The sequence below is a fragment of the Nilaparvata lugens genome, chromosome 8 (assembly GCF_014356525.2).
Source record: "Nilaparvata lugens isolate BPH chromosome 8, ASM1435652v1, whole genome shotgun sequence".
NCBI classification, from domain to species: Eukaryota; Metazoa; Arthropoda; class Insecta; order Hemiptera; family Delphacidae; genus Nilaparvata; species Nilaparvata lugens.
This window is the reverse complement of record NC_052511.1, coordinates 5,031,135-5,044,685: the sequence shown is the minus strand read 5'-3', so window position 1 is coordinate 5,044,685 and position 13,551 is coordinate 5,031,135. Positions and strand designations below refer to the sequence as shown.

Genomic DNA, 13,551 nt, shown 5'->3' with positions numbered 1-13,551 from the left:
GAATCTATCCTCATGGATTTATCTCTTACCAAACTTGAAATGTTCTGTACCGAAAATGTAAAATTTAGGCGCTCATATCTCAAAAAGTAATGATCGAAAAAAAATGTTTTCCTGAGAAAACGTTTCCATTTTGATAGCTTGATAGTATACAAATCGATCAACTTTGAAAAATATCACCAGTAGAAAGTTTCTTTTTAGCATTTGCACAGCCTTAAAAAAAAAATGAACAGTTAAGATTACAATATTGGGGACCGAGCTTCGCTCTGGAGTACAAAAGCATAAAAAATGTATTACAAAAGAAGAAATTATAATAACACTCATACAGAAATGTTTAATCTAATCACAATAAATTGAGATTGATTCCCAGAGGAATGCTAAAATTTCCCTCACAAAGGCCCAGTTGCACAAAAGCCGGTTAAATTTCAATCCCGATCAACTTTACGTGAACCAAATCAGAGAAGACCATTTTAAAAAGATGGATCTACTGGAATTAATCAGGATTGAAAATAACCCGGCTTTTTTGCAACCGGCACTATACTAAGTACCTGATTGAATGATTACAAAAGTTCAACAGCTGAGTCATAATTTCGACACAATCCCACACACATGAACTCGCTCACTCACTTCCATTAACAACATACGACGAAATAATTACTATTAGCTGTTTTTCCAAGGATGAATAATAATTATCCTTTTAATGTCCTTCAGCGAGTTTTCCCAGGGATGAGACCTGGTGCAATCGAAACTTTATATTATAAACCTATTATGTTCTGAATTTCGTGAGAATCGTTAGAGCCGTTTACGAGATCCGTTGAAATACAAACATATAAACATCGGAACATCTAAACATATAAACAGAAGTTGCTCGTTTAAAATAGTATAGGATCAGACATACCGGTATCAGCTATCCTCTATAGAAGGCAGTGGCAAGGCAGAGAATCGACAACCGTGTTGTCTTATCTTTCTCCACTGCCACCATAACGTCGACCTCACTATAGCCTTTGAATATCCTCTAAATATCCTAGCCTTTGAATAGCCTATCAATTTCCATCTTCAAGTTATTGTGATCTACTCAGGGCGAACGAACATTCATGCGAAGGTTACTAATTCACAGAGTGATTTACTTTTATTTGCTGGAGCATATGTTAATGCACGGTGTGTGTAAAATAATAAATAGTATTATTTGACCCAGGGGCGGTGACCTAGATAGTCGATCGCAAAGGTCAAGGAGCAATTTGAAGATTGATCTGCAAACCTCTACTGTGTTGCATGCTGCTCTTATGAAGCTGCTCCATATTTGCTCCTGCTTAGTCACGATCTGTGTGTGAACGCTCACGTATGGTTGTGTGTGTTTGGAAATTAGCATGGTGTCAACTTTGAGGAGACATGGTTTATTAGCTACAAGCCTGTCCTAGGCTTCATGACATCATGATGCGCTATTGTTGGTGGATAAACTGCAGTGCATTGATTTCATGAACGACAGTCTATGAATGAAATTATCTTCTTATCGTATACATAGTATCAAAATGCCTTATTTGATTGCTGTGATAATATTGAGGCTTCTTTCAGTTTGTAAATGCTATAAAGGATTTCTGTAGCAAAAGATTTTCATTTTTATCAGGGCTCTTTTGCACTTTCAATAGGCTTCCACTGGTTTGTATTTGGATAAAAGTTTTGAAATCGTAATTCCTGCCCCAAGACTTAATTAATTCAACTCAAATCAAACAACAAAACTTATTGTCCAGGTGTAACAATAAAATAATGTATAAATCGAATATATAACAGAACTCATTTGAACGAAATCAATCATAGTTAATGTACCTGAATTATTAACAATAATGTTCCCAACAAAATGACATATTTCTAACGTAATCGTACAAAAAATAATGTAATATTTGTTATGTGAAACTGTAGAATGAACTAGTGTGAAACTGTAGAATGAACTAGCGTGAAACTGTAGAATGAACTAGCGTGAAACTGTAGAATGAACTAGCGTGAAACTGTAGAATGAACTAGCGTGAAACTGTAGAATGAACTAGCGTGAAACTGTAGAATGAACTAGCGTGAAACTGTAGAACGAACTAGCGTGAAACTGTAGAATGAACTAGCGTGAAACTGTAGAATGAACTAGCGTGAAACTGTAGAATGAACTAGCGTGAAACTGTAGAATGAACTAGCGTGAAACTGTAGAATGAACTAGTGTGAAACTGTAGAATGAACTAGCGTGAAACTGTAGAATGAACTAGCGTGAAACTGTAGAATGAACTAGCGTGAAAATGTAGAATGAACTAGCGTGAAACTCACTTCAAAATTTCTGCATTCCTCATTAATTCCAATTCAATCAATAATAAGAGTTTGAGGTCCTTCAAGTTTTTAGCATGTCTAGTGAAAAATCAAGATATTTTTCTCGGGCAACTCCTTTGTTTCGGATGAACACGTTAAACCGTCGGTCCCGGCTGCCTAAAAAGATGACGTTAGGTCATGACAGAGGCCCTGAAATTGTTCAATTGCGACCTGAAAACTCTGACACCAGACCTGAGCCAGCCAGGTCACACGATATTATTATTTATCATGAATGTTTCTCATTCAAACAACACTGACATTCTAAAGTGAATCTCACTACAGATAGGAACCTGTAATACGGTTTTAGATTGACATAATAAAATAACAAACGTATTGATATTTAAGTTTTGGACACTTACTCCTGAGAATGACAGAAACCATGCTTACGCAACGATATGTATTTGACATTTTGCAAAGAAAATCTGCCGCAACCAGTGTAACATCTCAAACTACCGTACTCTATTACTCAAACTTTATGTTTTACCCACAATTAATAATAAGAAACTGCTTTAAAGAACAAAGAAGTAGGCATAAAACTACAGTAATACGATCTCCCAAAGTTCAGATCACTCTTCAAAGCCACTTTAGCTTTTAGTTTCTTGTAAAAGTTCAAGAAATAAAGTCTCCAATAACATTTTAACCACAGAGAAACATATCCTGTCAATGACATTAACCACGAATTTTATTATTCCGCAACGAGGCACTTCTCTATTACATCATGATAAATGAGCCGAACCAGTCTCTCAGTTAATTGTTATTATAAATTCTCAGACAACTCGGAGCTATTAACTTGAAACTCTCCATTAACTAGATTCCGGATTCTTTAATTTATGGTACAACCCGAATTAGGATATGTACTAATATCCTGGCTATGATTGAAGATGACCTTGAATGAAATTACTGTACATTTTCCGGTTGTGAGATGAATGAATAACAGTTGTAACGTTAGGTTAATGTCAAGCTATGCTAATGTTACTACAACCAGTGGGATGCGGCAAGATAAAAAATCTAGAATATATATTTTTATCCGTACTTAAAGGTGAAATAGAATATTATATGTACACGGGAGACTCTATTTTTTAAAAAGCAGGTAATAAAATGTATGTTTGAATAGAGATTGGTTTTTTGTTGAACAGAAAAGGCGTTGATATACACAACTGAGCCAAGTGGTTTGGACGCAAAATATCGATGTAATTTCAACGTGTATACCGTGAAGAAGCAACTAAGAGGATTCTATATATATTATTACCTACAAAAAAGATTCAAGGTAAACTGGGAATTTGTCATAGGAGGGTGAATTAGATTATTAAGTTACTGTAGCAAATTATACGTGTGAATCAGCATACAGAAAAAATTGAAAATTCTTATTCAAAACTGTAATTGATGGTTGAATATTTATGTTCTTCCAAATGTCTTATTTCAACTAATTGGTAGTTTATTACTGTGTTCGGACGCAGAATCCTGTATTATCAATAAGAGAAGACCTTCACAATCAAATTCCTGATTTGGCAACACGCTACAGTAATCTATTTCTATTCCCAAACATGAAGACTTAAATTCTCGTCTCAAAGTGTTTATGAATAGAATTGATCGCTATTCATCATCATTTTTACTAATCGCATGTTATATTTCACATTTGCTTTTGCATGTATTTGATTACTTATGCTAATCCATGTTATAATGGAGGTAAAAACTGCCTTATACACACACGTAAGGGATAGGAGATTCACGAATGGTTATATCTCACATTTGATTTTGCATGTATTTGATTACTTATGCTAATCCATGTTATAATGGAGGTAAAAACTGCCTTATACACACACGTAAGGGATAGGAGATTCACGAATGATAATAATAATAAATAATATCGAATGACCTGGCTGGCCCAGGTCTGGTGTCAGAGTTTTCAGGTCGCAACTGATCAATTTCAGGGCCTCTGACATGACCTAACGACTGACTTTTAGACAGCCGGGACCGACGGCTTAACGTGTCCATCCGAAACACGGGAGTGACCCGAGATAAATATCTTGCCCGGGCCGGGATTTAATCCCCGAATCACCAATGATGATGCATCATCACGTCTAAACTACTCGTAGTGGACTGATAATTTTGCATATAAATACAGTATTATTCTTAATTCACCAATGATGATTATATGCCCATTTTCAATCATTCAAGATTCCATTACGTCAAGTTTTCACTTTGTGAAGCTATTAATATTACTTGCGGAGCATGGGTTACCTACTAGTAGTGAATAAATCTGATTCCCATGTCTATTCCATAGTCGAAAATACCTCAATTTATTTTTGACTGTATAAACTACCTGTATTTCTATTTGGATTTAGGATAGTCATCATGCAATACATAGATGATGATGACAAATTTTGAGGCTTCTTATGAATACACGCTATTCCCCCTACATAACAACGTTCTAGGGAAGATAGAAACTGCAATTTGGCCCCAACATGAAACGGGGAGAAACAATTTATATTTTTTGCATTGAAATACAAAACTACAAACTCCAAGTCGAATCTTCCCTATTTGGAGACTACGATATTTATCACACGTCCCCTTCTATGATAACTATTCAACTTGCAAACACATAAACCTTAAACTCTATTAGTTTAACAGATAAAATATTTCTTTTCAAGAGTTGTAACGCATGTGATAATATTGCGAGCAGTAATAGAGAATTCATCTCTTAAAATATATTGAGAACACTTCGTAAATACAAGAATTCAACAAGCACCACCTACGATTTGAATGGATTGGAACACTAGTAATTATTGTAATACTGTAATGTTATTCCCCATATAATAAAATCAATATCGGGCTACCGAGCCTTGTTTGTTATTTATTTATTGATTTTTGATAAACCGAACACAATTCTTTAAAATAATTTGGGAAGTACTAACAGGCACAGCCCAAAACTGTTTCTTTCCCGAATTTTGATTTATACACTATATAAATAGTCCAGAAAGTAGGTTATGTTCCATACACTGGAATTAAGGTTCAATTTTCTATTCAAACATTTGAAAACAAAAAAAAAATAATTTAGATTAGATACAAACCAAATTGAATAACAAAATAACACTCACTAATCACTTGAAATTGTCAAATGATGATCAACTTTGAAAATTATGATATAGGTACTCTAGTTTAGGAGGATTATCATGTCATATCAACAAATCAGATTATGTTGATCAAATCGATTTAAATGTCTAGCTAGATAAAATTTCTCGCTGAATGATTATGATTACCCAGCTAGAAATAATTCTGTCTCTCCCACACAGGCACACGCATCTTCTGTTATCGAAAAACAACGAAATTATCATCTGTTTTCCAAGGATGAATTATCCTTTTAATGTCGTTCAGCGAGTTTCCCAAAGAATGAGACCTAGTGCAATCGAATCTTTATATCATAAACCTACTATGTTCCAAATATCGTGAAAATCGTTAGAGCCGTTTTCGAGATCCGTAAAACATAAATATCCAGATATAGAAATAACCAGATATATAAATACAGAAATTGCTCGCTTAATATAATAGGATATAATATATTAAGAAGTGAATCATATAATATAATCATATAGGATCTCATGTTGAATTTCAATTCAATTCTGTATTTCTGAAGTAAAAGCAAAATATAATCACTTTTTGTGTAGTTGAGAAGTTGATATTGTGGTAATTATTCATATTGAATGAAAAAGACTAAGAAATTGTCAAAAAACCACTGATTTCAGATCCGATAAAATCAGTGGTTTTCAGTGGTTTACACTGATTTCAGTGATTTTTGACAATTTCTTAGTCTTTTTCATTCAAAATATAATCCATAGCTAATGTTCTCCCACATAATCCTGATACCACCACAGATACTGTTGTTGGTGAGAAGGAGAAGTAGTAATATATCCATAATGAAACAATGTGATGTTGTCTAGAAATAATTATTATGAATTTATTCATCTTCAGTGAGGATGTCACCATAGGTCTTGAAGCATGAATGTAACTTTTCAATAAACTCATGATATTTCTACACAAAATATTCCAGTGTTTCATTAACTATAGATCCATAAAATAAACCATAACATAAACCAGTTATCACTCGATTACATACTATACAATCTGGAGGAACTTCAAAATGAATAGATGTTGTAACACTCATGGTAGCCTACACGAAGACCAGATGGTAACTATTTTTGATAATTCATTCCCCTGTTTATCGTGGAGTGGAACCTGGAATATCCTGCTTTGAAGAGGTGCATTGTTGCAGTGACTCATTTCAATTGTTCGCCCACAGTATTGAAGTGAAGATGGATTAAACTGCTGCAACTGAAGTGGGTTTTCGAGAGGTTTATTCAACTCGGAAATCTGCTATTAAAGCTCAGTTGTCAATGAATGTGTAGTCAGAGGAAATTGTAATTACTTGAATTAATTGGAGTTTCTGGCTGTTTAGTTTCCAGCACCTTGTTTGGATATTTTGAAGCCTGATAGTGGAGTAGCAGTCTAGTGTATTCTCTGATATTGCATAGTTTACTACAGAGTTTAACTTTGCAGTGATAATACCGAGATTGAGAAAAAAATGTTGATTGAGTTTTTATTAATCGGACTATTTCACGAATAATATTCATACATATTGATTTATATTATTACTTATTCTTCTTTTTGCTGAGGACTAAGGGAGCTGACCCATAAAGTGCCGCTATCTACAGAGCTTGACCACTGAGAACAGATAAACCTAGGGAACTATAAATACCAGGTACACGCAGTCGCCATTTTGAGTCACAGAAGAAGGAGCCAAATTTAAATTATAGCCTATCCGTATACGCTATGTTGTTGTATCGTTTTGGTTAGAATTTACATTGACATCACTGAAGAACTGAAGTGGCTCATAAATTGATGAGAATATTTTTCCAAAAAGGATACATTCAAGAAATGAACGTATTGTTCGGAACAAACAATACCCAGTCTTTATGTTATGTATCTCATATTTATATTTATATTTGTCTTGTTATTTTTGTTTATCTTGTTACTATTGTATTCTTTTGAAATTGGTGTATACCATTGGAAATGTAATAAATAAATAAACAAAATGAAATGATTTGTATTTAATTAAACAAAACCCGGTACCGTACAAAACTAGTCCAGCTGTAGTCCTTCAACTCTGTGCCTCAACATTATTAGTTTTCGAAAGGTGCAGTCTTCAGGGAAAAGTTTCTATCAATCATAATTGATAATCTACTCACTACTGCATGGATTATTATTAGATGTAAAAATCACCAATACCACAGTAGGCCCGTAAATTATTCATATCAGTCCGATTTTGGATGAGAAAAAGATATAGGCGTAGGTTATAATACTACTGTAGCTTGCACAAGCTTGGAAGACTCGCCGTTACAAGTGTATTGTAATAGTGAGTCTTCTTAGCCACTAGGATCGGTATTTTTTGAAGACAATATTAATGTTCATGATATCAAGGAGAATTTGTAAGTGAGCCTAGTGTAATATTGTAAACCAAGCTACTGCTCAGCTTCAACACTTACCTATATTAGGTACCTTATAATAGGTATGGTAGCCTATAGTTTGTATAGCTTATAGTAGTTTGTAAGTTCATATTATAATTGTCAATTATTAATAGGTAATAGGTATATTGTTTCTAGATAATCAATTGGTAGAATAGAAAATGATTTCAACGTAGAGTAATAAATCTGAAGCCAAATTGCCTTTATTTTTTCATCTGTAGGAAATCTAAGCAAGCGAAACCCTTTCTCTGTTTTATTGGCACAATTTATTGCCGAGCACCCTACCATAATGAATTAGAATTATTAAAAATATCAAAATATAATCACCACTGTCAAAGCAAAGAAATACAAGCCGTAGAAACGAATGCTATGCTATGACTCAAAATGGCGACTGCGTGTACCCAGTCTTTATAGTTCCTTAGATAAACCAATAGGAAGCGTTGTGACGTGGTAGGGGCGACCAATCAGAAGGCGTTTGGATAGTGGGTCCACTTTAAGAACTTCGTACGAAGAATAGAGTTATAAGAAAAAGTTTAGGATTGATCAGAGAATCATCCTCAGGGAAATAATTTAGCGATAAATATGTAAGGAATCCTATTATATTAAGCGAGCAATTTCTGTATTATAAAGAATAATAATATTTATATCTGGTTATCTGGCTATTTATATGGTTATTTATGTTTAACGGATCTCGAAAACGGCTCTAACGATTTTCACGAAATTTGAAACGTAGTAGGTTTATGATATAAAAATTCGATTGCACTGGGTCTCATCCCTGGGAAAACTCGCTGAAGGACATGGAAAGGATAATTCATCCATGGAGAAACAGATGATAATTTCGTCGTCTGTCGATAACAGAAGATGCGTGTGCCTGTGTGGGAGATCGGCTGTATAATCAATCATCTCACCGTATATCACGAGAAATATGATCTAGAAATGTTAATAGACTTGATCAAAATAATCTGATTTGTTGACATGACATGATAATCATTCTAAACTAGAGTATATCATAATTTTCAAAGTAAATAATCATTTTACAGTTCTAAGTTATTAGTGAGTGTCATTTTGTTATTCAATTTGCTTTGTAGGAAATCTAAATTAGAACTTTTGTGTTTTTAAATGTTTGGACTGAAAATTGAACCTCAATTCAAGTGTGTGGAACATAACCTACTTTCCGGACTATTTAAAGTGTATAAAAAAAATCTGGGAAGAAACAGTTTTGGGCTGTGTCTGTTAGTACTTCCCCAATCATTTTGAAGAACTGTGTTCTGTTTATCAGTAGTTTATAAATAAATAACGAGCGAAGCTATGTGCCCCGATATTAGGCTATAATATGAAAATATTATAAACGTTGCATAACAAATCTACATTTTGACTAGATCAACCATCGCTCATTATTTAGATGGAGAATTGAATATTATAAGAACAAGTTAAGGATTGACCAGAGAATCATCCTCAGGGAAATAAATTAGCGATAAATATGTAAGGAATAGGCTACAATATGAAAATATTATAAACGTTGTATAACAATTCTACATTTTGACTAATATCAACCATCGCTCATTATTTAGATGGAGAACTGAATATTATAAGAACAAGTTTAGGATTGACCAGAGAATCATCCTCAGGGAAATAATTTAGCGATAAACATGTAAGGAATAGGCTACAATATGAAAATATTATAAAAGTTGTATAACAAATCTACAAATTGAACGTGTCCATTGCTCAAAATTTAGATGAAGAACTTGGTTATCATGCTTCAAACAAAGAATTCGAAGCGGGATCTAGCTATGAAGGTAATCTCCTCTCTCAAAATATTGGACTACAGCACGAAAGCATTTCTGGACCATTTATCTAAGTCATCAAGCAGGAGTGAGGCTTTAATTTCTATTCTGTTGTGTTAACAACTCTACAATGAAACATATTTATTCCCTTCTAGAATAAAAGAACTCTCCCCTGATAACAAGTGTAGCACGAAGATTGAAGCCCGCAAATTCAGCCTTGAACTGGCTAACTTAATAACTCAATAGGTGTTTACAACTGTTTTTGTGAGCTCTACAATTTAAATATTGTACCTAGTCACTTGGAGGAGAGAGAGAGAGATAGAGTGAGAGATAAGGTGTCTCCCAAGAGAGACAGACAGTATGCTCGGACTTTTTTCAGAGAGTCAAATTATGTGACAGGGTGAATGCGTGTTGCTAAAAATAGAACCGCGCTGTCATTTCTCAATATGCAGAGTAAGGTATAAATTTAATGGCGCTTGCTGAAATTATACAGTGTTTTATTTATATGCAGCTCTGAACTCTCTAACTAGGTTATATCCGTGTTGGGATGTTTTTTTACGTCCTTCCTACTAACCTATTCTCCATTGTCGAACGTTATTAGCATATGTGTGCATATCCTGAGCGGTGATAACTGTATTTTATTAGTTCTCCAACACTTTTCAAACTTTAAAAAAATTAAACTGTATTTGAAACAGTTCTGTGTTTTGAAGGGAAAATAAAGATATTCGTGGGACTTTAAGGGAACTCATGATTGGATGTGTTATATTGAAATTTGTGTTATTTTCTATTTGTATGTATTGTTAGAGTTTTGGTGACAAATAAAGTTTCTATTCTATACTCTACATACTCAACTGGCAACTCAAGCTCTTCAGATAAGAAAATGTGTTCTCTTCTTGGGCCAGCGCCACACTCTTGCCAAGTGCGTACAAATGACGACGAGCGCGATAGTGTGGATGACTACTATGCCAGCGATCGCCTTCACTTGCCTACGCTCTGATTTTTGTCGAGACGAGACTGCGCCAAATATTTTTTTTAGTCTATATTAGAATCCTTATGATTTAGACTGTGTTACAACTATCTTTAAGATACAAAATCTTTAAGATACGAAATCTTTAAGATACATTTCCAACTGAAAGCATTGTAATGACGACGTTTTGAATATATCGTTTACTAAAGGTTTAGATTCAGGTTTAAATAAGTTTTTTGACTCTCCTGTAGAATTATGAAAACTGGACATGTTCCCTTTCTGCAATTAGCAATTAGCAATTCTCTTGTCTTCCATGTTCCATGAGTAAACTCATGATTTTGAATATAATATTTATTATTACAAGTATATTAAATATATATTTATTTATTTATTATTATATTGCCGTTTGTCTTTCCTGGGACGTCTTTCATGAGTGTACTAATGATTTTGAACATTAGATTGTTAGAAATATGTAGGAATGTAGCGTACATAGAAGTTTGGGTGAGAACCAATCAATGATCTTACATTTTTTGAACATGTTATTGAAGAAGATGACAAAAATTGAGGTGAAATACTCAACTATCGAATTATTTATTACAATGAAAATATAAATGCTCACCTGAAAAACTGGACAGGCATAACAGCAGGACTAGGCTGAGAAGAAAATGCTTCTCCATCTGAAATTGAAAGAATTTAAGAGTTATTGACATAATTATCTGAAAACTGGATTGAGATTAATTAGCATTCGACCTGAGTTTCCTTTTGTCAAAAAATATCTAGGTACCAATCAGGGTCACATCTATAAATTTGGCGCCACACACAAAATATATTTTCCGTCTCAACTCTAGTTGGAGTTGAGCCCCGCACACACACATCGATTTTTGTTCGTACGATATTTTGCCGTCCTTATAAATTCTATTAGATTGAACAGATGATTTCAAACAGATTATGTTTGTCAAGTTCCGTCTAATCTGATACAATTCATAAGAGAGGCAAAATTATGTACGAACAAAAATCGATGTGTTTGTGCAAGGCTTAACTCTCCTCAAACATATTCCAAAAATCTATTGCAGGCCTATTATGTTAATGGCTTGAAAACCATATCATGATGCCTCTTTAATATTTTAAGAAATGCCTTTGTAATATTTTTAAGAAGATAGTCTACAGGTCTGTTCACTTCACGAATTTTAGAGAAAAATCATTGTAGCTGAGAAAGGCAGAACTAATTCAAGACACCACAAAATATAGGAGTCGCTTTGCTATTGGCTCAAATTCAAGAAGCAGTCTCATTGGACAATGACTTGCTTGCGACATTTTCAAGCTGCTCGCTTCCTATTGGTAGTGAGCTGCATGAAGATAAAATGGCGACTAATCAACTCATTGACCAATCAGACAGCTCCTTGGTTTTGGAGGCATGAACTCCAAAAGAATTCAATCGCTCCAACATCAATCCCATGTTAATGCCCTGAGAAGTGAATTTAACAAAAAGAATTCAATAAAAGGGTGATTTATGTATTTTTAAACTACTGAACTACAGTAGAAAGGCTAAAAGTTGATTCACAAGTTCATACAATTTGGAAATGTAGTTATGGATTAGGCCTACTTCTCTGTTTTCCAAGGAAGTTAATATTTAATCAATCATGACAAAAGTGAATAATATGAGAGGAATAAATCAATAAATTATAATAATAACAGTCACCATAGGCTCTCACTCGTACGATTATGACTATTATAAAATAATATTATCCCGAAAAATTAATTCATATTTCAGAAAAGAGAATAAATTATACTTAGAGCCATATGTTGTATAAATTAGAATTGGAACCGTTCTGGGCTTATAAGCCTGCGGTACTTTTCTGTAAGTTGTGTAATTCTGAATTATTAAATTAATAAATAAATATGCACGATCCAGGTTCAACCAGAGATTAGATATTACTATCAATATTCTTTTCTATATGGTTTAACGCTAATCTACGATTACATGTAGGTATATTTGCATTCATTATGATGTTTTTCATTCTGGGTTTAAACCAACCACTGATTTATCTCCTTAATACTGATATCTGTAATATCCGTAATACTGATTTATCCGTAACCACTGATATGGACCTAGAACCAGAAGTTCACTGATATCACATCTACCAACAATAAAACTTAGTCCTCATGAATCAAGTAAAACTAGTTTATTCACTAGCAATCCATCAATTCTTGTGGAAATAAATAATAGGAATTGAAGTAAAAGTTGTTATTGTTCAATAAATCTCCATTCTTCACTCACTTTGTCCATATACACCCTCAGGAGTAAAAGTTACAAGTCTAGCTGGCGGGCTGCAAAAAAACCAAGCTGACGGCCTTGCCAGAGCAAAAACTGGGTTATAAAAATGCACCTTAAACTAGAGTGAGCAACACAATAATTTATTATATCTATGTTCATGTTGTATCTATTCCCGGTTGTTATTGGTTTGCTTTCCGACATGTGTCGTATATATAGTAATATACATATTTTCCTACATGTGCCGTATACACAACGTTAGTAGACGTCTGTATACTAACTTCGCTGTATACATAGTAATACATCCTTACGTTCTCTGTGATCGTATAGAACTAATAATCTACGCACACCACAACTTAACAGATTCTTGTATATATAGATAGTTGTATATGGAGCTGGCCTTGCTAGGTTTGAATCTGCCGCTACAAATGCCGCATATTAAACACATTTATCCCAAAGCCAGCCCGAGTCATAACAAGTAATTGGTCTAATGATTGAGTTTGTACAATGCCTTTCGGATTGGAGCAAGTGCCTTATTGAAACTCCGGGCTAATTGCAAAGTTTCAGTGTTGTTGTAACAGAAATTTCAATCAGCTACAGATAGTTTTAATCGGCACGAATTTTAATTAAGGAAAAGTAGAGTGTAATATCGTTAGCTACAGGGAG

General features: G+C 33.9%; 1 protein-coding gene across 1 annotated transcript in view; it reads right to left on the bottom strand.

The window, feature by feature from the left end:
* LOC111064210 overlaps positions 1–13,551 on the bottom strand; it is a 138,468-nt gene that overhangs the window by 49,619 nt on the left and 75,298 nt on the right. Inside the window, 1 exon segment of the mRNA XM_039433774.1 lies at positions 11,233–11,290. Within this exon segment, the coding sequence (XP_039289708.1) occupies positions 11,233–11,290 (58 nt within the window).